Consider the following 26143-nt stretch of genomic DNA (forward strand, 5'->3'; position numbering starts at 1 on the left):
CTGATTAGAGTGGGATAATGTGAGCCTAGAATATTATAGCTTTTCACAATATTCTAATTTACTGAGATTGTGGATTTGGGGTTTTCATGAGCTGTAAGCCATAATCATCGCACTTGTGACAAATTACAGCTTGAACTATCTTGCTTTGCATGTAATGCGTCTATCTCATATATTAGTTTCCCCTTTTACATTGCATTACTGAAATAAATGAACTTTTGCACGATATTCTAATTTTTCGAGTATTACCTGTATGTGGATACCACTGACTTGAAGGTAGAGCGAGAGAGGAGGATCAGTATCAGGAGGAGGAAAGACAAGGAATTCAGTTTTAGAGAGATTGAGTTTCAGAAAGCAGGAGGACATCCAGTCAGAGATGCAAGAAAGGCAAGCAGTTACACGTTGCAGGATGGCAGGGGAGAGGTCTGGGGAGGAGAGGTATATTTTGGGTGTCATCAGCGTACAGGTGGTAGTGGAATCCAAAAGAGGCAGTAAGTTTGCCAAGAGAGGTAGTATAAAGAGAAAATAGGAGGGGACCAAGGTCAGAGCCTTGGGGAACTCCAACCAAGACAGGATGAGAGGAGGAGGTATCCTTGGGAGAGATAAGTGGAAAACCATGAGAGGACAGGGTCACAGAGACCGAGCGATTGAAGAGTTTGAAGGAGGAGAGCATGATCAACGGTGTCAAAGGCAGCAGAGAGGTCAAGAAGAATTAATATGGAGTAGTGGCCTTTGGATTTATCTGTGATTAGGTCATTAGTAACTTTGATAAGAGCAGTCTCAGCAGAGTGGAGAGGGCGGAAGCCAGACTGAAGAGGGTCAAGAAGAGCATTTGAATTGAGGAAGCGAGACACACTGGAAAAGACATGTCTTTCCAGCAGCTTTGAGAGAAAAGAGAGCAGGGATATGGGACGATAGTTAGAAGGGGAGGATGGGTCAAGAGATGTTTTTTTCAGGATAGGTACTACAGTGGCATGTTTAACCCCTTAAGGACCAAACTTCTGGAATAAAAGGGAATCATGACATGTCACACATGTCATGTGTCCTTAAGGGGTTAAGGTCAGCAGGGACAATGCCAGAAGAGAGAAAGCATTTGAAGATGTGTGTTAAGGAAGGCACAAGACAAGGGGAGAGAGATTTGATGAGGTGAGACAGGACAGGATCGAGCGAGCAAGTGGTGGGGCGAGACGAAAGAAGAAGTGCAGCCACTTCTTGTTCAGTAGCTGGGGAGAAAGTCTGAAGGGTAGGAAAGGCATGATCTACTTGTGGTTGAGAAAGAGAATGGCATGGAGGGGAGAATTATTTCCTTAGTTGTTCAATCTTGTTGGTAAAGTAGCATGCAAAGCTATCGTCTGTAAGGTTAGTTTGGGGGGTGCCACAGCAGGGCAAAGAAGAGAATTAAAGGTGTCAAAGAGATGCCTGGGATTGCGTGAGCATGAACTAATGAGAGAGGAAAAATATGATTGTTTGGCGAGGGCGAGGGCAAGGGCTGCGCTGTATGAACACCATATGAATCTATAATGAAAATAGTCTGCCTGGGTCCGGGACTTCCTCCAAGAGCGTTCAGCACAACAGGAGCAACTCTGCAGATAGCGTGTTGATTTAGTATGCCAAGGTTGGGGACTTGTCCTCCTCGAGGTGTATGTTTGGAGCAGAGCTGCAGCGTTCAAGGCTGAGGTGAGGGTAGTGTTATATGTGGAGATGGCCAGTGAGGGAGAGGGAAGGGACAGATAGGAGTTGTGAATCAATTTCAGCTGACAGCTGCTGGAGGTCAAAAGAATTAATGTTCCTCCTGAGTTGAGGGGGATTAGGCTGAGGTTGTTGGGTAAGGGGGTACTCGAGAACAAGCGATAAGAGGTGGTGATCAAAGAGAGGAAATGGAGTGTTGCGGATATTAGATACTGTACATGCATAAGAGAAAATAAGGTTGAGGGTATTGCCAGCTACATGGGTGGGAGAATTAGCCCACTGCAATAGCCCGAGGGACGAACTAATTGAAAGTAGTTTAGAGACTGCTGAGGTCAAAGGTGGGTTAATGGGAATATTAAAGTCTCCAAGAATTAGGGATGGAATATTAGAAGAGAGGAAGTAGGTTAGCCCGGCAGTAAAGTGGTCAAGGAAGAGGAGAGGGGAACCAGGAAGATGATAGATAATAGCTATGTTAGCAGAGAAGGGTTTGAAAAGGCGAATTGAATGAATTTCAAATGATGGGAAAGAGAGGGAAGGGGGGGGGGCAGAGTTTCAAAGGAGCAGTGGGGTGAAAGGAGAAAACCTAAACCACCACCTTTACTCTCCGCTTGTCTTGGATTGTGGGTAAAGTGAAGACCACCAAAGGATAGTGAGGCATGGGTAGCAGTATCAGAGGAAGTGCAAGTAGGTTTAGGGAGTGTGAGACATATAGGTCATGGATGGAAGTTGATTTAAAGGGTGCTGCACACAGAGAGTGCATTCCTGAGAGCAGCTTTAAAGAAGGAATTATAGCGAGAGTTACATGGAATGGGTATTAGGTTGTTGTGGTTTCAGGTGTTAGTACCAGGTGGCTTAGTAGCGGAGGGACCAGGGTTTGGAGGGACATCACCAGCTGCTAGGAGCAGTAGGATGGAATGGAAGAGAAGGTGGGAGTAAGATTTCAATGTTGGGGACGAGAGTTTGTGTTTAGGGGATTTAGGAGGGGTGTGTGAAGAAAGACTGGATAAATATGAGTAAAGTGCATGTGATGAATACTGAGATGAGGGAAGCAGAGAGGAAGCAATGAAGATGGTGTCAGCAGGAACAGGTAAGTAAAAGGATAGAGAGATTTTAATAATGAGGGAAGTGAGAGAGAAAGTGAAAAATAGAAGTGAGAACATTAGTAGGAGAATAGGTGCTGTGTTTTTAAGAGCTGTGAGAATTGTAGGTATGGTTCGGAGGGTTAAAAAGGTATTGTGTGAGTTTAGCTATTTTAGGTGTGGAGGGCTTGGTGGACATAATTGGTTTGTCAGGAAAGCTAGGTAATTTGAACTATCTAGATATGTAATGAGTGCCATGGGGAGGGTGGGAAATGATCATCCAAAAATGCTACCTCTGCTTAGGGCAAGTCCTCCAGGGTTTGGTGCTGTGAGTCCTCATTGTAGCTGTTTCAATATTGTATGGGGCCCAGGCTCTGCTTAGGGCAAGTACTTTATTACACCTTGGTTAAAGGGACATTATAGTCACCAAAACAACAAAGAAATTAAGCAGTTTTGCTGTGTAGATCGTGCCCCTGCTGTCTTACTGCTCAATTCTCTGCCATTTAGGAGTTAAATCACTTTGTTTATGAAGCTCAAGGCACACCTCCCTGCACATGACATGCAGAGATAATGTAAAGAAACATGTAATGTTTACACTTCCTTTATTGCAAATTCTGTTTTAGTTCCTGCTTAGTTAATAGATTGCTAGACCCTACAGGAGTCCTGTCCTGCATGTAATTAAAGCTTAATTTTACAGATCAGGAGATAAACAAATTGAAAGTGAGTAACATCTGTTTGAAAATGAAACCAATTCGTTTTTATACAGGCTGTGTCAGTCACAGCCAGGGAGGTGTGGCTAGGGCTGCACACACAGAAATAAGTGATTTAACTCCTGAATGGCAGTGAATTGAGCAGTGATAATTCAGAGGCATAAGCTATACACAAAAACTGCTTAATTAAGCTAAGTTGTTTTGGTGACTACAGTGTCCCTTTTAGTGTAGAGATCATGTCAGGAATTTTATTCATGTATTACTGGCCCTTTAAGGCAGCATGGAAGTACACACCTCTTTGGCTATTTAAACTCCAATCTCCAACACCTCGGTGCACAATTAATGTGTTAATCTGACTGATTGCATCAACTTGCTTGCTGATCATTTGGATCACTCCTAGAGAGACCGTGTGTTCCATCACCGGATCCCTTCTGAATCTCCTCTACATACAACTATAACTTTGATTTCCTGGTTAACTAATTCGGACTGGCCTTAACTCTGCTTTTGGAATTTCCTTTAATGCTGCTTGATCTCCTATTAAACCGAACCCAGACTGGATAAAGGACATTGCTTCTGGACTAACCCTGTATACATCACCTCAACTTCTATTTTCAAGGACTGTCAGTATATCTCTCTGCTTTGCTGCCACATCAGCTTGCCGTGCTGAAACTGCCTCAAAATAAAAAGTGAGTGGTTCTTATTTTTTATGTTTGGCATTTGTTAAAGAAAAAACATGACAGATCATGCCTCTAAAGTTTCACTGCCATTTAGAAGTTAAACCACTTTTGTTTCTGTTTATGCAGCCATTTTTGGGGGGTGGTTGAGGGGACCTCTTGTTATCACAGCCTTGAGCAATAACAGAGCAATAACAGAATTAGACAGAGTTCTGATCAAAAGGCTGAAGAAACCAACCGATACACCATTCAAATCCCTTAGCATGATGGTAGCAGTTACTAGAACTGCGGTACTGAAGGACGGCAGCCCAACATGGATTCACGCTGGCAGAACAAAGTACACCCCAGCAGAGGGGCACTGTGGCCCATCAACAGAAACAACCACATAGATCAGAGAAACAAGGTATTTCCTGGAGGGTGTTTCCTGCAGTATTTGTTTGTTCTTTCATGTTATTTATAAATGGCAATAATAAATAAATAAATAAATAACATGAAAGAACAAACAAATACTGCAGGAAACACCCTCCAGGAAATACCTTGTTTCTCTGATCTATGTGGTTGTTTCTGTTGATGGGCCACAGTGCCCCTCTGCTGGGGTGTACTTTGTTCTGCCAGCGTGAATCCATGTTGGGCTGCCGTCCTTCAGTACCGCAGTTCTAGTAACTGCTACCATCATGCTAAGGGATTTGAATGGTGTATCGGTTGGTTTCTTCAGCCTTTTGATCAGAACTCTGTCTAATGGCTTGAATGGGTGGGTTGGTTCTTCACCTGGAAGTGGAAGAGACAGTGACACATCACTTTAAAAGCCATTCAATCTATTTACCATATTAGCAACATAACCCTGTGGTCCTTTGCTTGCCCATGGGGTTGGAAGAGGCCTACCCATCAGTATCTCAAAAAGTGATAGACCAGTAGTTTTATTAGGGGTCATTCGTATTTCAGCTAATAAAGCAGGAAGGTGGTCCGGCCATTTGTGCCCTTTCTCAGTTTGCATTTTATGGTTCTTTGGGTTCTATCTAGAAGATTGAGGGTGGTAGGGGATGAGGAATTTTCAGTCAATGCATAAGATTTTACTAATGTGTTGTGTTAGCTGCGAGGTAATGGGGATTCCCCTGTCGCTGTTTATCTGAATCGGGCATCCAAACCTAGGTATGATGTCCTTGCATAGGGCCTGAACAACAACTTTGCAGTTTTCTTTTTAAAAAGAAAGGCCTCAAGCCATTTGCTAAATTGATCAACAATAACCAGTAAGTATTGATACCCGCAAAATATTAAAAAGTTTCACCTTGAAAAAGTGCAATAGTGCAGCCTAAATGACAGAACCACCTCCAATAGTTACAGACAAATGTGAAATAAACCAAAACATTGTCTTTGGGGCAGATAAAGTGCACTGTGCAAATTCACAATTATGTGCAGAAAATGTGAAAAAAAACCATTACCTTTTAAAAGGCTTTAAGATTCTGTTCAGGGCACTCTCAAAATTTGTATATAGTGGATCATATAACGAGAAAAACATGGAGATAGCAATATCATAGTGTATTATTTAAAATTACAAAAAAAGTGTCCCTGTGATAACCCTTTTTTGTGGAATTCCCTTGCATTTCCCTTTCTTTATTCTGTACCATTCATATATGCCTTAATAAAATAAAGATTGACCAAAAAAAAAAAAAAAAGTGTCAACCTACCAAATGTCCAAAAGCAATTGTGCTATATACACATTGCCCACCAAGGGGCCACTTCTCTGGCATAGATATACTGTCCCCAGGATCTTGTGCAGCTAAAGTCCCAAAAGCGGGTGAAACGCGCCGAACGAAACCAAACAGACGAACGCACTTCAGTGACTCTGGTGAATTAAATTTCTGGTAAATTCAAAACATTGATACTTAACTAGAGGATTTAATGCCCTTAAATCTTGTGTAAATCTATACTCTGATTTGCCATTTTTCGGGACTGGATTAATGGGCGAGTTCTATGGGGAATGGGTGGGGGAGATTATACTCTTACTCATCAGCTCCCAAATGACCGGGGCCATACCCCAGTCCTTTTCTTATTTTCTTTTCTTTTTTTTTAAATTCTTTATTTTTTGTGATGCAATTATTTAACACATACTCTTGCAATGCCACCACATCAGTAACAAGGACAGTAACAGGTACATGGTATATATAATTACTGCACACTTTTTTGTTTTTTTTTTACGTTAGGTAGCAGAGTCACAGGCTTATCCAACATGTCTAAATTATGTGGAAATGTGTAGTGAGTTGTCATCGTTTACTACCCAGATATATTGATGATCATGCAAAAATAAGTTATATAACAGGCTTTTAAGTCAGGAGTATGAAAGAGTGATGTCAACGAGGGGTTAATATGTTAAAACATGCTCATATCAGTAGCCTAGAACATTATGCTATACTGCACAATTTAAACTGCAAGACAACGTGATATGTGGGTCTACTAAAGTAGAGAAAGCTTGAGCAAACATGATTTTGCCCATTCTTTTTCTTGTGATAGAGGATACGGTTTAATGTAAACCAGACGTGCCTCAGGTTTAAGTATGGCCCGATAGTGTGTGCAGTCATTGTAACCTGGATCTGTAGAGGAGGTGCCCAGAGTGAGGGAGAAGTGTATCAAGGGGAGGAGGAATGGGTGATGCAATGAGGAAAAAAGAGGAATAGGGTCCAACAAGGGGAAGTCCATGGTCCCCTCCATTCAGTGCACCAAGTCACTTCCAATTTTGCATGCTAAACCATAAGGATACAATTTGAAATGTAACTAATTCTAATTTTTTCCCAAAGCTATTAATTCCGTGGTAACTTTTTTTTCTTGCTTGTTTGTTTAATCCTTTGGTTTGGATTGTTCAATGGCAAAAGTAAGGTTGCATTCAAGTATTATGTGATTCCGTAAAAAGCTAGTTTGAAACTCACCAGTAGTTAAAACAGCTACGTGATAAACAGAATCTCGGTTGATTTGGCACAACGCTTCAAAAGTCTAAATTTGTTCAAACTTCAAGTTTACACTTAAAACTTAGATATGTTTTTTTCCCAGGGCTCTACAGAGCAGACTTCTGTAAAAAGTGTCTATTTGAGAAATGTCCAGACTGCCTGCCAATCCCAAGTGAAGGAATTTGTGGAAAGATTGGAAAATCTGAAAGTTCAGGTAAGCCTTGACTGGTATGTAGTCAAAGAATTTACATGTTTTTTTATTATCTTTTACATTACAGAAATTATTAAAACAAAGAACCTTTATTGTACTATGTGGACAATCCTTCGGTCCCTTTCAATGGTGTGATTCCAATAAACTGCTAGTTCATGTTTTCGCTCATCCATTGATGCATCATCTTTGTGTTCTTGCTTGTGTTTACTAGCCTTGTATACAATTAATTCTGCTGATGTTTATTTTAAACTGTTATGTAGGAAAACCTGCCAAAGATGCAATATTACACAACATGTTCATTCTATTAAGGACCCTAATTTGGATAAGTTAGCTAGACTTTATACAATCAATTCTCCTCCTATTTATTATAAACCAGGAATAGCAAAATTGCTGGTAGGTACTTAAATCGAGGAGAGGATGGCAAATCAGCCCTGTATAAGTGTTTATGCAAGCACACCCCATGTCTGATACTCTTTATATGCGTTTATGTACCATAAGATGACACAAGAAAAATTCAATTTTGAGGATAAAGGATCGTACTACTTGATGACTAGCTTGTCGACAACTTGAGTATGAGAAATGTTTCCTAACAAAATGTGTCCTATAGATGGAGGAATACAAAAAGAAAGCTCAAGAAGAAGGTTCTCAGTGCTGTAGTAACCCTATTTTCAGACGATTCCTGCTAAAGATTTTGGGTGAGGTTCGGCGGTTGGGTTTGGTAAGTTCATAATGCATGTTTTCATTATTGCTTAAGGCAGGTAGTGTTAGTTAAACAGTGAATTTTGAGTGAAGCACCTATTGTGCTAAAACTTGCAGTTTATCTATCAACTCACCACACATTATTGTCTACTTACAGGTACACTCCAGTGCCCAAATACCAAATAAATAAAAAACTATGTTTAGTAGATATACCTCACATGAAAACGTGAATGCATTTTATTATGCATTTTAAATTGGGGTACATATAAAACCTGTTTGCAAAAGCTTCTGATCTCTTGTCTGCCGCGTTTGCAAGCCATCCCCTTCTTCCCCAGCCCAGACGTTTTCTGGTTCTCCAATCACTGATTTCCCAATGCTTTGGGCTATTATCTGCCTCTTTTGAGGAGCTCCATTGTAACCGGCACTTTTTGTAAAATGGAAAAAATGAGGAATACTCTCTTCACACATAAAACTTTTCAGCAAACCAAAATGCTTTAGAAACCAGGAGTGTCTTATTAAACATGTAAAATATTCTATGTTTAGGATATATCTACTTACTATGGGAAATCACAATTAAATTGGCACTGTCCTCAGAGAGTGCAATTTACCATCATTGACATCTTCTCTAGTATTTTTCTGTTTCATACGGTCTTGTTGGATCTTCCATAGACATTAATGTTTTACTCTTGCACATACCCAAAAATAAAAAAAAACTTAAAAAATTCAAAACAGGAACAGCACACACCTGTACAAAAATCTACAGTATGGTGCCACATGAACTAAGGAGACGACCAATCCCTTGAAATATGCCAAATGTAGAAAAAGAAAATGTCTAACAATCGGATCTTACTGGAGTGAAATGGCAACTTTTCAACTAGCAAAAGAGACTTTTTTTTTTTTTAGAAATGTTCTTGTGTGAGCTGAAACATTGCCATTTCACTTCAAGAAAGTCTGTATGTTAGACGCCTTACATGTTCCTGGACAAAAGTACAACACTGACTAACGCTCCTGGTATATGATGCACCAGGAGCTGAAGATTGCATATGTCTGCAGCTCTGGGGAATAGCATCAGGTTGTGGCTTGGTTAATGAAACAATTACCATTTGAAGGGTAATGAAAAGCTAAGAGTGATGAGGGCGGTTTAGCCCATCACTCTCAACCTATCATTGCCATTTAACGTTTTCACTCTACAATCGGTATATACTATTTCCTGGCTAATCCTGGTAGCATCGCTTATGGATAACTCTGCCCTCAGGACCAGAACAGGACAGGAAATATAATTGAAGGGTCCCTCCTCCCTTCACACCAGTCTTCCTATTTTTAAATGTTTTTATTTTTTGTCTACCTTCCTATATGCACAACGGGTCTTTGTAAGTGCATATCTATCCCCCAGCCATGAGTATCTGCTTATTATCCTTTTTTTTTTTTATATTTAGTAGATAATCTATTTTTTTTAAAAAAATGTTTGTCAATCTTTGTTTTATTGAAATGATGGCGTAATACAGTCATAGAAGAAAATGGTACCAAGTTATAATAGTATGTTGAGCACGAATAATACACAGTGCAAGACTCAAGTAAACCTGGGTGATAGATACATTTTAAGATATTACGTGAGTACTCGCTAAACTGACATCAAAACTAGCATTGGCATGGGTGAATTTAGATAGTACTAGCATAAGTAGGTATAAACCCATATACCATACATTAGTAACGGGTGAGAGTTATATCCTCTATAAGAGGCCCAGTATGCCAATAGTGAGTAGGTAAAGAGCAACAGAGCCATAGCAATACAAACAGGAGGGTAAGGTCACTCAGTAGAACATAAGTAAAACAGGAAGCTTAAACCATAAAACTTGGAACTTAAAGTGGGTAGTGGTGCTCGGATAAAAACACTGCTCTGTATGCTTAAGCAAAGGGCCCTATGATGGGGGGGTTCAGCCTATGCCCACTATTCCGAGCAGCCTGCACAGTGGTAATAAAATATAATGGGTCCCCCCGGAGCTACCCCACCAGCCCCAGTCTTTAACACAGTCCAGCATTCCTCACTGACCCAATCCCTTCCAGTGGTATGGACGTGGTCTTGGGATCTCACATGTGGCTGTCTTCGTTGCTAAATAGATATCACCCGAGGATGTGAGCTGTGCCTTGGGAGAATTCTCCTTGTGGACTGATGCCTAGGTGAGTGCTGGCAGATCCTAGAGCAGCTACTGTGGGGTTGTGGTTCTTTTTGCCACCTCATCCACCATTTCGCTCGTAGCACAGCGGCGTTGCGGATTAAAGTTTGTCTCGTGGTGGGCTCTGGATGTAGGGTCATTGCCTTGTGCCTTAGCACCCGTTTGATTGCGTGAGCCCTGAGCTGGGTCCATAGTTGTGTGAAGGCTCACTCAATACGTTCCTCAAGGTGAGCCCAGAGCTTGGTGGCTGTGACAGCGGCCATCTTAACTTGTAGGCCACGAGTATTCAGCCCTGCAGAAACCTGCTGCTTGAATGGTCCAAGACACCGGTTCCATGGTCTGCTACGCCTCAATATACATTGGATTGGCCTGCCGAGAGCCCAAATGGTGGACGAATAACTATAGCAGGCAGGTGAAGAGCTCTCATGAAGTGCGTTCAGCCACCTTGAAGCTCAAGAGCCACCCCATGCTTATTATACTTCTGAGTCCCTTTATTCGTGTTTTTTCTACCGAATGCAATGTGTTCTTACCTGTATTCTGTGCTCACTCCATATTTGACCTCATAGTACTTTCGGCTCTTCTTGTGGGTTTTTATAAGCCGTTCGTTCATTTTGGCATGAATGTGGCGGCGTCCTGCTTATGTGAATGCACATGCGTTTGGTTATTTATATTCATGTATTTCAATTCATCTTTCTAGTCATTTCACTAGCTGATAAGTGCTCCATTTGTTTCTTTTCATGCCTGTTCGGGGCAATTTGGTTCTGTTCTACCTCAATTCATTAAGAATAGGAAGCATTTATCCTGTGGCTGCCTAGATAAGATTTAATATTAATCCAGGTTTGCATCCAATATTTCTTATATTTCCTTCCTCTCCTTTCCGGTGGATATATTTTAAACTAAAATTTGAATTATCTTTATTTTACAATGGTATTTCCTTCTACTTCTAGACACTCAATATCCAGAAACCCAAGGTGAGTCAATATACTATAAGTATTCTGGAGATCAAAAGAGTGCACTTGGGTCCAAATATAAAGCAATAAAGAAAATAGTCTAGTATCCCCTGGGTGAGGATATCACAACAAGGGTGGTCAGTACAAGTGGCACCCTATCACTCTGGGCATGAACCCTGGAAACATTAATATTAAAAGAAAAGTGAGGAAATCCTTATCAAGGAAATTCATCTAGGGTACTGATGTATGAGAGGCTGACGTAAATAGGTGCAATAGTTAAAACATAACGAGAAAAGTATCTATCATGTAAATCAAGGCACAGAATTTCATTAAAGTGGATAAACTAATAGGCTTTATTATAATTGCCAAAAATGTATTAGCCACAAATTATCCTAACTATATAAATAAGAAGTGCAAGCTGATATAGCAGAGGCAGATAGAAACCCTCTCAATTCCAAAAAAGTGGATACAAAAAGGTCTAAAGAGATGACTCTCTAAATAGATACATTGTGGCAAATAATATGCCTTAACTTTCACAGACATCATCATGTTTCACAGATATCATACTTGGCCTTTTATTCTTGTCAAAGCCCAAGCAGAAGCCGGGACTGATGTTCCATGAAATATAAGGAGAAGAATAATCTGTGTGCGGGCTGTAACCAAATTACACCAGAAGGCAAGAATCTTTGTATCAAATGCCTTGCTCAGGTTGCAGGTTGCTCAAGAAAATACAAAATAAAAATCCTATCGAGGATCTTGAGACCTGGACTTCCCAAGCAATTGCAGAAGGCCTCAAGCAAAAAGCATGAGGCAGACCAAGCACTCTAAAATACGTCACGTTCACGTTCAGAGTCAAGAATATAGGACAGAATTCCTCCCCTAAAAAGAGGAGGACGAAACATATAATTGAAATATAGAATCCAAGATGGTGGAAAAGCTGATTCTCCTTATTAGAGATACCTTAAAAATTCAGGAGGAAAAATCTGAATTTCTAGAATCAGACAGATATTTTGAGGGCCTGAAACCTACAAGGTATACATTTCATGTCCATAATTCTATTAAGAATATAATACTGGAAGAATGGAAAAACAAACAAAAAAAAAACAGAAAAGAAGATTACCTTAAAAAATAAGGCTTCTAGAAAGTATCCAGTCTCTTCTGAAGATTCTATGTGCTGTAATTCAGTACCAAAAATAGATGCAGCCGTTATCCGTATGGCTAAACGTACTACTCTCTGTGACAAACCCCCCTTCCCACGTGAGTTTGCCACGAGCCCCTGGAGGAGCCTGCTTGCCAACCTCCTGCCCACCGACTATGGGCCCTGTAATATGCCCTGTAAAAGTCTCCATTTGTGTATTTGGACTATATGGTTCAGGGAACCGAACAGCCGCATGAACCGGAAATCACCGGGCAGCTTGTTAAGCCTAATTGCTACTTTGTAGCAATTTCCCCCGCAGTGTTCTAAGTGTTCGTCTGGGTGACCACATTTCCTATGGACGACCACGAGGTGGCGGCCATCTTGTTCGCACGAACATAGGCAATGGTGTTTGGGAATTGAGTTTATGGAACTGAAAATGAACACAGAAACTCCCGAACACCGCTGGACTTCCAGCATCGCCTGCGTTCGGTTCTACACCACTTAGAAGGCCACTGTTTGGTGAAAACATTCCCACTAGAAATGTCCCGAACAGTTCGCTGGCGAATAGTTCCTGGCGAACATAGCTTGTTCGCCACGGCGGGCGAACATATGCGATGTTCGGTCCGCCCCCTATTCGTCATCATTGAGTAAACTTTGACCCTGTACCTCACAGTCAGCAGACACATTCCAGCCAATCAGCAACAGACCCTCCCACCTCCTGGACAGCATCCATTTTAGATTCATTCGGAAGCTACATTCTTAGTGAGAGTAGGGACAGTGTAGCTGCTGCTGATTTAATAGGGAAATCGATAGTTAGGCTAGTGTATTCAGTGTCCACTACAGTCCTGAAGGACTCATCTGATCTCTGCTGTAAGGACAGCACCCCAAAAAGCCCTTTTTAGGGCTAGAACATCAGTCTGCTTTTTTTTTTTCCTGTGTAATCTAATTGCAGTTGCCTGCCTGCCAGCGTGTGTGTCAGACTCACAGCGTATACTGTGCCCACTTGCCCAGTGCCACCACTCATATCTGGTGTCACAATAGCTTGCATTTAAAAAAAAACAAATTTTTTTTGACTGTGAAATAATAGCAGTCAGTTTCCTTCACACGTGTGCGTTTCAGGGCCTGCCAGGGCACAGTGTCACACCAGTGCAACTCATATCTGGTGTAACAGTAGTGTACATTAAATAAAAAACTAGAAATTTGACTGTGAAATAATAGCAGTCAGTTTCCTTCACGCGTGTGCGTTTCAGGTCCTGCCAGGGCACAGTGTCACACAAGTGCAGCTCATATCTGGTGTAACAGTAGTGTACATTAAAAAACAACAACATTTTTTTGACTGTGAAATAATAGCAGTCAGTTTCCTTCACGCGTGTGCGTTTCAGGGCCTGCCAGGGCACAGTGTCACACCAGTGCAACTTATATCTGGTGTAACAGTAGTGTACATTTGAAAAAAACTAGAAATTTGACTGTGAAATAATAGCAGTCAGTTTCCTTTACACGTGTGCGTTTCAGGGCCTGCCAGGGCACAGTGTCACACCAGTGAAACTCATATCTGGTGTAACAGTAGTGTACATAAAAAAAAAAACTAGAAATTTGACTGTAAAATAATAGCAGTCAGTTTCCTTCACACGTGTGCGTTTCAGGGCCTGCCAGGGCACAGTGTCTCACCAGTGCAACTCATATCTGGTGTAACAGTAGTGTACATTAAATAAAAAAACTAGAAATTTGACTGTGAAATAAAAGCAGTCAGTTTCCTTCACACGTGTGCGTTTCAGGGCCTGCCAGGGCACAGTGTCACACCAGTGCAACTCATATCTGGTGTAACAGTAGTGTACATTTAAAAAAAACTAGAAATTTGACTGTGAAATAATAGCAGTCAGTTTACTTCACGCGTGTGCGTTTCAGGGCCTGCCAGGGCACAGTGTCACACCAGTGCAACTCAAATCTGGTGTAACAGTAGTGTACATTTAAAAAAATTTTTTTTTGACTGTAATAGATTGAATAGCAGTTAGTTGTCTGCAAGCGTGTGTATCAGGCCTACAGCGTCTACTCTGCCAACTTCTGACAGTGCACAGTGCCACTCATATCTGTTGTCACAGTAGCTTGCACGCATAGTACCACTAATCGAAAAAAAAAATGACAGGCAGAGGCAGGCCACCCCGCAGGGGCCGTCGTGGTCGTGGTGCTGTGATTTCCTTTGGCCCTAGAATAATGCCCAGTGTTCAGAGGCCACGTACCCTGAACTCGAAAAGTTCTGAGGACATAGTTGACTGTCTAACACAGGACACCCAGTCTGCTACAGCTTCCGCTCGGAACCTTGACGCACCATCCTCCTCCAGCTTAGCTTAGGGCACCTCTCAAGTTGCCACTCGCCCGCCTGCCGCCACCACTAACACTAGCACCACAGCCGCTTCACTTGGTATGTCAGAGGAGTTATTTACACATCAGTTGGTAGAAATGAGTGATGCGCAACCATTATTGCTAGAGGATGTAGATAACAGGGATATGTCTCAGTCAGGCAGCATTACACACATGGACGTACGGTGTGATGATGATGATGTTGTACCCGCTGCTGCTTCCTTTGCTGAGTTGTCAGATACAAGTGAAGCGGTTGATGATGATGACGATGCGTCCGTGGATGTCACGTGGGTGCCCGCTAGAAGAGAAGAAGAACAGGGGGAAAGTTTAGATGGGGAGACAGAGAGGAGGAGGAGACGAGTTGGAAGCAGGGGGAGGTCGTCGAAAGGAGCTAGTGGCACAGTCAGATGGCATGCATCGGCACCCGGGGTCAGCCAGACAGCACGCCAATCAACGCATGCTGTTGCCACCACCAGAATGCCGTCATTGCAGAGCTCAGCAGTGTGGCATTTTTTTTGTGTGTCTGCCTCTGACAACAGCGATGCCATTTGCAACCTGTGCCAAAAGAAACTGAGTCGTGGGAAGTCCAACACCCACCTAGGTACAACTGCTTTGAGAAGGCACATGATCGCACATCACAAACGCCTATGGGATCAACACATGAGTACAAGCAGCACACAAACTCAAAGCCGCCATCCTCCTCCTGGTCCAGCATCTTCAGCCACGCCCATGGGTGTAGGAACCCAAAAAATTCTGGGGGGATAGCATTTTTACTCGCCAGGTATATTCTTATTCCGTAAACTAGGAGTTGTTTATCCCATTGTACAGCGCTATGGAATTTGCAGTCGCTATATAAATGATTAAATAATAACATTAAAGGGTCACTACAGGGAAGGGGTTTTACTTACCCGGATACAGCGCCGGGATCCTCCTGATTAGAACCACCCCTACCCTTCCCATGAATATTAGAACCACCCCTACCCCTTCCCTGCACAAAAGAACCCCACCTACCCCTTCCACGCATATTAACCCCCTTACCCCTTCCATGCATATTAGTACCCCCCTAACCCCTTCCATGCATATTAGTACCCCCTAACCCCTTCCATGCATATTAGAACCCACCCTACCCCTTCCATTCATATTAGTACTCCCCTAAACCCTTCCAATTATTTTTCTACCTACCCCTCTCCCCCTATCCTTATTAGTAGCCCCCCTAACCCTTTCCAATTATTTTTCTGCCATGTTAACTAACGCCAGTGCTGGAGTGCCGCCGTGTTTACATTAAAAAGCCTGCAGGGACAGGCTATAGACACCAGAACCACTACATTAAGCTGCAGTGGTTCTGGGGACTATAGTGTTTCATTAATGTGAGGTAAATTAGAGATTAGTGCCACGGATAATATGCTAGATTGCCTACTTACAACCAGATGAGGATGATTATGGGCTCTAGCTGCAGTCTGGATCCACTGGTCTGGTGTAGAACAGGCTCTCTGGAGGCTGTTTGTAACTGTGCTCACAAAAATCAATGTTCTGGGAGAATGGGAAGCAGCTCCATTTTTTGGGGGCCCACAGCTCAAGGTCTGGGTCCCAGGGTCCACCTTCATGTTCCACCAATGAGTTTGTTCACAGGGGGTGGAGTGTGATGGGGATGTCCTGATATGTGTGTAAGGAATGCATTGTGTGAATCTGTGTTTGTATGTGTAAGGACTGCAAGATGTTTATGTGTATGTACAGGATGCAGTGTGTGCGTCTGTAAGGGGTGCATTGAGTGTGTGTAAGGAATGCATTGTGTGTTTCTGTGTGTGTAAGGGTTGCATGATTGTGTGATTGTGTGTGTGTGTGTGTGTGTGTGTGATGGATGTCAATCTCTCTCCCTCCCTTGTCACTCTCTTTCTCCCCCTCCCTCCCTCCCTTGTCACTCTCTTTCTCCCCCTCCCTCCCTCCCTTGTCACTCTCTTTCTCCCCCTCCCTCCCTCCCTTGTCACTTTCTTTCTCCCCCTCCCTCCCTTGTCACTTTCTTTCTCCCCCTCCCTCCCTCCCTTGTCACTTTCTTTCTCCCCCTCCCTCCCTTGTCACTCTTTCTCCCCTCCCTCCCTTGTCACTCTTTCTCCCCCTCCCTCCCTCCCTTGTCACTTTCTTTCTCCCCCTCCCTTGTCACTTTCTTTCTCCCCCTCCCTCCCTTGTCACTTTCTTTCTCCCCCTCCCTCCCTCCCTTGTCACTTTCTTTCTCCCCCTCCCTCCCTTGTCACTTTCTTTCTCCCCCTCCCTCCCTTGTCACTCTCTTTCTCCCCCTCCGTCCCCCCCTTGTCACTCTCTTTCTCCCCTCCCTCCCTTTTCACTCTCTTTCTCCCCCTCCCTCCCTTGTCACTCTTTCTCCCTCCCTTGTCACTCTTTCTCCCTCCCTTGTCACTCTTTCTCCCTCCCCACTCTCTTTCTCCCCCTCCCTTGTCACTTTCTTTCTCCCCCTCCCTCCCTTGTCACTCTTTTTTCTCCCCCTCCCTCCCTCGTCACTCTTTTTTCTCCCCCTCCCTCCCTCGTCACTCTCTTTTTTTCTCCCCCTCCCTCCCTCGTCACTCTTTCTCCCCCTCCCTCCCTCCCTCCCTCCCTCCCTTGTCACTCTCTTTCTTTCTCCCCCTCCCTCTCTTGTCACTCTTTTTTTCTCCCCCACCCTCCCTTGTCACTCTCTTTTTTTTCTCCCCCTCCCTCCCTCCCTAGTCACTTTCTATCTCCCCCTCCCTCCCTTGTCACTCTCTTTCTCCCCCTCCCTTGTCACTCTTTCTCCCCCTCCCTTGTCACTCTTTCTCCCCCTCCCTTGTCACTCTTTCTCCCCCTCCCTTGTCACTCTTTCTCCCCCTCCCTTGTCACTCTTTCTCCCCCTCCCTCCCTCCCCTGTCACTCTTTCTCCCCCTCCCTCCCTCCCTCCCCTGTCACTCTTTCTCCCCCTCCCTCCCCTGTCACTTTCTCCCCCTCCCTCCCTTGTCACTTTCTTTCTCCCCCTCCCTTGTCACTCTCTTTCTCCCTCCCTTGTCACTCTCTTTCTCCCTCCCTTGTCACTCTCTTTCTCCCTCCCTTGTCACTCTCTTTCTCCCTCCCTTGTCACTCTTTCTCCCCCTCCCTCCCTCCCTCCCCACTCTCTTTCTCCCCCTCCCTCGTCACTCTCTTTCTCCCCCTCCCCCTCCCTTGTCACTCTTTCTCCCCCTGCCTCCCTCCCCACTCTCTTTCTCCCCCTCCCTCCCCACTTTCTTTCTCCCCCTCTCTCCCTCCCTTGTCACTCTTTTTTCTCCCCCTCCCTCCCTTGTCACTCTTTTTTCTCCCCCTCCCTCCCTTGTCACTCTTTTTTTTCTCCCCTCCCTCCCTTGTCACTCTCTTTTTTTTCTCCCCCTCCCTCCCTTGTCACTCTCTTTTTTTCTCCCCCCCTTGTCACTCTCTTTTTTTTCTCCCCCTCCCTCCCTTGTCACTCCCTTCTTTCTCCCCCTCCCTCCCTCGTCACTCTCTTTCTCCCCCTCCCTTGTCACTCTTTCTCCCCCTCCCTCCCTCCCCTGTCACTCTTTCTCCCCCTCCCTCCCCGTCACTCTTTCTCCCCCTCCCTCCCTTGTCACTTTCTTTCTCCCCTTCCCTCCCTTGTCACTCTCTTTCTCCCTCCCTTGTCACTCTCTTTCTCCCTCCCTTGTCACTCTCTTTCTCCCTCCCTTGTCACTCTTTCTCCCCCTCCCTCCCTCCCCACTCTCTTTCTCCCCCTCCCTCCCTCGTCACTCTCTTTCTCCCCCTCCCTTGTCACTCTTTCTCCCTCGCCTCCCTCCCCACTCTCTTTCTCCCCCTCCCTCCCTCGCCTCCCTCCCCACTCTCTTTCTCCCCCTCCCTCCCTCCCTCCCTCCCTCCCTCCCCACTCTCTTTCTCCCCCTCCCTCCATCCCTCCCTTGTCACTCTTTTTTCTCCCCCTCCCTCCCTTGTCACTCTCTTTTTTCTCCCCCTCCCTCCCTCCCTTGTCACTCTTTCTCCCCCTCCCTCCCTTGTCACTCTCTTTTTTTCTCCCCCTCCCTCCCTTGTCACTCTTTTTTTTTCTCCCCCCCTTGTCACTCTCTTTTTTTCTCCCCCTCCCTCCCTTGTCACTCCCTTTTTTTCTCCCCCTCCCTCCCTTGTCACTCTTCCCCCCCCCTTGTCACTCTTTTTTTTCTCCCCCACCCTCCCTTGTCACTCTTTTTTTTCTCCCCCACCCTCCCTTGTCACTCTCTTTTTTTTCTCCCCCCCTCCCTCCCTTGTCACTCTCTTTTTTCTCTCCCCTCCCTCCCTCCCTACTCTCTTCCTCCCCCCTCCCCTACCTCTGTGGCTGAGCCCTGTATGGTCCGCGGGTACAGGGAGCTTTTGTTTCCTGTACCCGGCCGGACTAAAAGGAAGTGCACACTCAGTGTTCACTTCCTGTTAGTCCGGCCGGGTACAGGAGACAGATGCTCCCTGTACCCGCGGACCATACAGGGCTCGGCCACGCTACAGTGAGGGAGTGACAGGAGGGAGTGCTGAGCGCTTACCTCCTGTCAGCCGCTCTCCTCATGCTGCGCCCGGGCGGTGCGCCCTCATGGACGCACCAGCCCGGGCAAAGCTGCAGCCGCCTGAGGCTCTCTACAGAGCGCTCGGGCGGCTGCAGCATGAAGGGGGCCGGCGGAGCTGGGGGAGATTTCCCCATAACCTGTCCCCCCACATGATTTGCGATGCGTCCCCCCTCATCCCCCCCGGTTCCTACGCCCATGGCCACGTCAACCACTGCTGAGTGTGTGTAAGGAATGCATTGTGTGTTTCTGTGTGTGTAAGGGTTGCATGATTGTGTGATTGTGTGTGTGTGTGTGTGATGGATGTCAATCTCTCTCCCTCCCTTGTCACTCTCTTTCTCCCCCTCCATCCCTCCCTTGTCACTCTCTTTCTCCCCCTCCATCCCTCCCTTGTCACTTTCTTTCTCCCCCTCCCTCCCTCCCTCCCTTGTCACTCTTTCTCCCTCTCCCTCCCTCCCTTGTCACTCTTTCTCCCCCTCCCTACCTCCCTTGTCACTCTCTTTCTCCCTCTCCCTCCCTCCCTTGTCACTCTCTTTCTCCCTCTCCCTCCCTCCCTTGTCACTCTTTCTCCCTCTCCCTCCCTCCCTTGTCACTCTTTCTCCCTCTCCCTCCCTCCCTTGTCACTCTTTCTCCCTCTCCCTCCCTCCCTTGTCACTCTTTCTCCCCCTCCCTACCTCCCTTGTCACTCTTTCTCCCCCTCCCTCCCTTGTCACTTTCTTTCTCCCCCTCCCTCCCTTGTCACTCTCTCTCCCCTCCGTCCCCCCTTGTCACTCTCTTTCTCCCCCTCCCTCCCTCCCTTGTCACTCTCTCTCTCTCTCCCTCCCTCCCCACTCTCTTTCTCCCCCTCCCTCCCTCCCTTGTCACTCTTTCTCCCCCTCCCTCCCTTGTCACTTTCTTTCTCCCCCTCCCTCCCTCCCTTGTCACTTTCTTTCTCCCCCTCCCTCCCTTGTCACTTTCTTTCTCCCCCTCCCTCCCTCCCTCCCTTGTCACTTTCTTTCTCCCCCTCCCTCCCTTGTCACTCTCTTTCTCCCTCTCCCTCCCTCCCTTGTCACTCTTTCTCCCCCTCCCTCCCTCCCTTGTCACTCTTTCTCCCCCTCCCTCCCTTGTCACTCTTTCCCCCCCTCCCTTGTCACTCTTTCCCCCCCTCCCTTGTCACTCTTTCTCCCTCCCTTGTCACTCTTTCTCACACCCTTGTCACTCTTTCTCCCCCTCCCTTGTCACTCTTTCTCCCCCTCCCTTGTCACTCTTTCTCCCCCTCCCTTGTCACTCTTTCTCCCCCTCCCTTGTCACTCTTTCTCCCCCTCCCTTGTCACTCTTTCTCCCCCTCCCTTGTCACTCTTTCTCCCCCTCCCTTGTCACTCTTTCTCCCCCTCCCTTGTCACTCTTTCTCCCCCTCCCTTGTCACTCTTTCTCCCCCTCCCTTGTCACTCTTTCTCCCCCTCCCTTGTCACTCTTTCTCCCCCTCCCTACCTCCCTTGTCACTCTTTCTCCCCTTCCCTCCCTTGTCACTTTCTTTCTCCCCCTCCCTCCCTTGTCACTCTCTCTCCCCCTCCGTCCCCCCCTTGTCACTCTCTTTCTCCCCCTCCCTCCCTTGTCACTCTCTTTCTCCCCCTCCCTCCCTTGTCACTCTCTCCCTCCCTCCCCACTCTCTTTCTCCCCCTCCCTCCCTTGTCACTCTTTCTCCCTCCCCCTCCCTCCCTTGTCACTCTTTCTCCCCCTCCCTCCCTCCCTTGTCACTTTCTTTCTCCCCCTCCCTCCCTCCCTTGTCACTTTCTTTCTCCCCCTCCCTCCCTCCCTTGTCACTTTCTTTCTCCCCCTCCCTCCCTCCCTTGTCACTTTCTTTCTCCCCCTCCCTCCCTCCCTTGTCACTTTCTTTCTCCCCCTCCCTCCCTTCTCACTTTCTTTCTCCCCCTCCCTCCCTTCTCACTTTCTTTCTCCCCCTCCCTCCCTTCTCACTCTCTTTCTCCCCCTCCCTCCCTTCTCACTCTCTTTCTCCCCCTCCCTTGTCACTCTCTTTCTCCCCCTCCCTTGTCACTCTCTTTCTCCCCCTCCCGTGTCACTCTTTCTCCCCCTGCCTCCCTCCCTTGTCACTCTCTTTCTCTCCCTCCCTTGTCACTCATTCTCCCCCTCCCTCCCTCCCTTGTCACTATTTCTCCCCCTCCCTCCCTTTTCACTCTTTCTCCCCCTCCCTCCCTCCCTTGTCACTCTCTTTCTCCCCTCCCTCCCTCCCTTGTCACTTTCTTTCTCCCCCTCCCTCCCTTGTCACTTTCTTTCTCCCCCTCCCTCCCTTGTCACTCTCTTTTTTCTCCCCCTCCCTCCCTCCCTCCCTCCCTCGTCACTTTCTTTTTTTCTTCCCCCTCCCTCCCTTGTCACTCTCTTTTTTTTTCTTCCCCGTCACTCTCTTTTCCTCCCTCCCTTGTCACTCTTTTTTTCTCCCCCTCCCTCCCTTGTCACTTTCTTTCTCCCCCTCCGTCCCCCTTGTCACTCTTTCTCCCCCTCCGTCCCCCTTGTCACTCTTTCTCCCCCTCCCTCCCTTGTCACTCTCTTTCTCCCCCTCCCTCCCTTGTCACTCTCTTTCTCCCTCCCTTGTCACTCTCTTTCTCCCTCCCTTGTCACTCTCTTTCTCCCTCCCTTGTCACTCTCTTTCTCCCCCTCCCTTCCTCCCCAATCTCTTTCTCCCCCTCCCTCCCTTGTCACTCTCTTTCTCCCCCTCCCTCCCTTGTCACTCTCTTTCTCCCCCTCCCTTGTCACTCTCTTTCTCCCCCTCCCTTGTCACTCTTTCTCCCTCTCCCTCCCTCCCTTGTCACTATTTCTCCCTCTCCCTCCCTCCCTTGTCACTCTCTTTTTTTTTCTCCCCCTCCCTCCCTTGTCACTCTCTTTTTTTTTCTCCCCCTCCCTCCCTTGTCACTCTCTTTTTTTTTTCTCCCCCTCCCTCCCTCCCTTGTCACTCTTTCTCCCCCTCCCTCCCTTGTCATTCTTTCTCCCCCTCCCTCCCTTGTCACTCTCTTTTTTTCCCCCCCTTGTCACTCTCTTTTTTTCTCCCCCTCCCTCCCTTGTCACTCTCTTTTTTTCTCCCCCTCCCTCCCTCCCTTGTCACTCTTTCTCCCCCTCCCTCCCTTGTCATTCTTTCTCCCCCTCCCTCCCTTGTCACTCTCTTTTTTTTTTCCCCTTGTCACTCTCTTTTTTTCTCCCCCCTCCCTCCCTTGTCACTCTCTTTTTTTCTCCCCCCTCCCTCCCTTGTCACTCTCTTTTTTTCTCCCCCCCCTCCCTCCCTCCCTCCCCTCTTCCTCCCCCCTCCCCTACCTCTGTTGTAGCGTGGCCGAGCCCTGAATGGTCCGCGGGTACAGGGAGCTTTTGTTTCCTGTACCCGGCCGGACTAAAAGGAAGTGCACACTCAGTGTTCACTTCCTGTTAGTCCGGCCGGGTACAGGAGACAGATGCTCCCTGTACCCGCGGACCATACAGGGCTCGGCCACGCTACAGTGAGGGAGTGACAGGAGGGAGCGCTGAGCGCTTACCTCCTGTCAGCCCCTCTCCTCATGCTGCACCCGGGCGGTGCGCCCTCATGGACGCACCAGCCCGGGCAAAGCTGCAGCCGCCTGAGACTCTGTACAGAGCGCTCGGGCGGCTGCAGCATGAAGGGGGCCGGCGGAGCTGGGGGGGATTTCCCCATAACCTGTCCCCCTGCATGATTTGCTGGGGGGGATGCGTCCCCCCTCATCCCCCCGGTTCCTACGCCCATGACCACATCAACCACTGCTGTCCTCCTTGCCCCCTCTCAACCATCCGCCACTCCGTCTCTCGCCTTGAGCAGTTCCTGCTCATCTGCCCACAGTCAGGTGTCTGTCAAGGACATGTTTGAGCGTAAGAAGCCAATGTTACAAAGTCACCCCCTTGCCCGGCATCTGACAGCTGGCTTGTCTGTACTCTTAGCCCGCCAGCTTTTACCATACAAGCTGGTGGAGTCTGAGGCGTTCAAAAAATTTGTAGCTATTGGGACACCGCAGTGGAAGGTACCCGGCCGAAATTTCTTTGCACAAAAGGCAATCCCCAACCTGTACTCGATTGTGCAAAAGGAAGTAATGGCATGTCTGGCACACAGTGTTGGGGCAAGGGTCCATCTGACCACTGATTCCTGGTCTGCAAAGCATGGTCAGGGCAGGTATATCACCTACACTGCGCATTGGGTAAACCTGCTGACGGCTACCAAGCATGGAATGCGTGACTCTGCAGAGGAGTTGGTGACACCGCCACGACTTGCAGGCAGGCCTGCTGCCACCTCCTCTACTCCTCCTACTCCATCCTCTTCCATAACCTCCTCGACTGAGTCCTCTTCTGCTGCTGCGTCTTGCTCCACATGAACGGCACACCCCCAGCTCCCCAGGTACTATTCCACATCCCGGATACGGCAGTGTCACGCCGTCTTGGGGTTGACTTGCCTGAAAGCAGAGAGTCACACCGGACCAGCACTCCTGTGCGCCCTGAACGCACAGGTGGATCAGTGGCTGACTCCGCACCAACTGGAGATGGGCAAAGTGGTTTTTGACAACGGAAGAAATTTGTTGTCGGCATTGAATTTGGGCAAGTTGACACATGTGCCGTGCATGGCACATGTGTGTAATCTGATCGTACAACGCTTTGTGCATAAGTACCCAGGCTTACAGGACGTCCTGAAGCAGGCCAGGAAGGTGTGTGGCCATTTCAGGCATTCCTACACGGCCATGGCGCACTTTTCAGATATCCAGCGGCGAACCAACATGCCAGTGAGGCGCTTGATTTGCGACAGCCCGACACGTTGGATTTCAACACTCCTAATGTTTGACCGCCTGCTCCAACAAGAAAAAGCCATTAACGACTATTTGTATGACCGGGGTGCTGGGACAGCCTCTGCGGAGCTGGGAATTTTTTTGCCACGTTACTGGACGCTCATGTGCAATGCCTGTAGGCTCATGCGTCCTTTTGAGGAGGTGACAAACCTAGTCAGTCGCACCGAAGGCACCATCAGCGACATCATACCATTTGTTTTCTTCCTGGAGTGTGCCCTGCGAAGAGTGCTGGATCAGGCCGTAGATGAGCGTGAAGAGGAAGAAGAAGAGTTGTGGTCACCATCACCACCAGAAACAGCCTTATCAGCATCGCTTGCTGGACCTGCGGCAACGCTGGAAGAGGATTGTGAGGAAGAGGAGTCAGAGGAGGAATGTGGCTTTGAGGAGGAGGAGGAAGACCAACCACAACAGGCATCCCAGGGTGCTCGTTGTCACCTATCTGGTACCCGTGGTGTTGTATGTGGCTGGGGGGGAAGAACATACCTTCAGTGAGATCACTGAGGACGAGGAACGGGACATGAGTAGCTCGGCATCCAACCTTGTGCAAATGGGGTCTTTCATGCTGTCATGCCTGTTGAGGGACCCTCGTATAAAAAGGCTGAAGGAGAACGACCTGTACTGGGTGTCCACGCTACTAGACCCCCGGTATAAGCAGAAAGTGCCTGAAATGTTACCGAATTACCGCAAGTCGGAAAGGATGCAGCAGTTCCAAAATAAATTAAAAAGTATGCTTTACACAGCATATAAGGGTGATGTCACAGCACAAGGGGAATCTAACAGGGGAAGAGGTGAAAGTAATCCTCCTCCTCCCACGACCACGCCGGCAAGGACAGGACGCTTTACAGACGTGTTGTTGATGGAGGACATGCAGAGCTTTTTAAGTCCTACGCATCGCCACAGCCCTTCGGGGTCCACCCTCAGAGAACGACTCGACCGAAAGGTAGCAGACTACCTCGCCTTAACTGCAGATATCAACACTCTGAGGAGCGATGAACCCCTTGACTACTGGGTGTGCAGGCTTGACCTGTGGCCTGAGCTATCCCAATTTGCGATAGAACTTCTGGCCTGCCCCGCTTCAAGTGTCCTGTCAGAAAGGACCTTCAGTGCAGCAGGAGGTATTGTCACTGAGAAGAGAAGTCGCCTAGGTCAAAAAAGTCTAGATTACCTCACCTTTATTAAGATGAATGAGGGATGGATCCCGAAGGGACTGACAGTGGGCGATACATTCGACTAAAAAAGACCTGATGAGGGGGACGTAACAGGGTGTCGCGGCTGCCGGCCCGCCGCGTGGCACGGCTGTGCCCGACCGGCACAGCCTCGCCGACAGCACAAGCTTACCTGCTTACCGGCACAGCCTCGCCGACAGTCGCTTCCTCGCATCCTCCGGCCGTTGCGCCTGGATCCAAAATGGCGCTGACCGCGTGGTCGCGCCTAAACATAGCTCCGCCCCCGAAGTTTATACTGACGTGCGCACGCACGTTTTTGGGTCAGAGGTCGCCCTCTGGTTTTCTGTTCCTGGTTTCCTGAGAGTGCTTTATCATTGTGAATCTGATTTCCTGGTATCCTGAGCTTGGCTTTTCCCTGGTTATTCTGAATTCTGGTTTCCCTGACTTGGCTTGTGTAAACAGTATTGTGTATTTTCTGGCTTCCTTGACCTTGGCTTTCCCTTTGACCATTCTCTGTCTCTAGCGTATTAGTCTGGCCATTCTAAGGTCCGGTTTACGCTCTGTCCTTTTATTTTCCTTTTCTTGCCTATGTATATGTTTACATAGTTTCTGCGTGCTGGACCACACTAGTAGTCGTGACATTGGGATTAAACTGATAAGAATAGTACTACTTAACACACCACTCCTATCTGGTGGCACATTAGATTGCACGCGCAGTGCCCCAAATTTGAAGTAGGAGGACCGACCAAGCATCTTTTTCCATCTCCCGCTTCCTAAAATCGATGCCATATACACGTCCCCTGATAGGGGACGTAACAGGGATTAAACTGATAGGAATAGTACTACTTAACACACCTTATAATAACGCAGAGAGAGGCAACGCAGAGAGAGGAGTCTGAAGAAGAGGAGTCAGAGGAGGAAGGTGGCTTTGAGGAGGTGGAAGACCAAACACAGCAGGCGTCCCACGGGGCTTGTTGTCACCTTTCGGG

General features: G+C 47.2%; 1 protein-coding gene across 1 annotated transcript in view; it reads left to right on the forward strand.

The window, feature by feature from the left end:
* Positions 1 to 26143, forward strand: part of CLCC1 (chloride channel CLIC like 1) — a 153999-nt gene that overhangs the window by 8703 nt on the left and 119153 nt on the right. The window contains exons 2-3 of the mRNA XM_063428068.1: positions 1448 to 1462; positions 7907 to 8017. Of these exons, the coding sequence (XP_063284138.1) occupies positions 1448 to 1462; positions 7907 to 8017 (126 nt within the window). The remainder of the gene's footprint in view (positions 1 to 1447; positions 1463 to 7906; positions 8018 to 26143) is intronic.

Source organism: Pelobates fuscus, chromosome 7, assembly GCF_036172605.1.
Source record: "Pelobates fuscus isolate aPelFus1 chromosome 7, aPelFus1.pri, whole genome shotgun sequence".
NCBI lineage: Eukaryota > Metazoa > Chordata > Amphibia > Anura > Pelobatidae > Pelobates > Pelobates fuscus.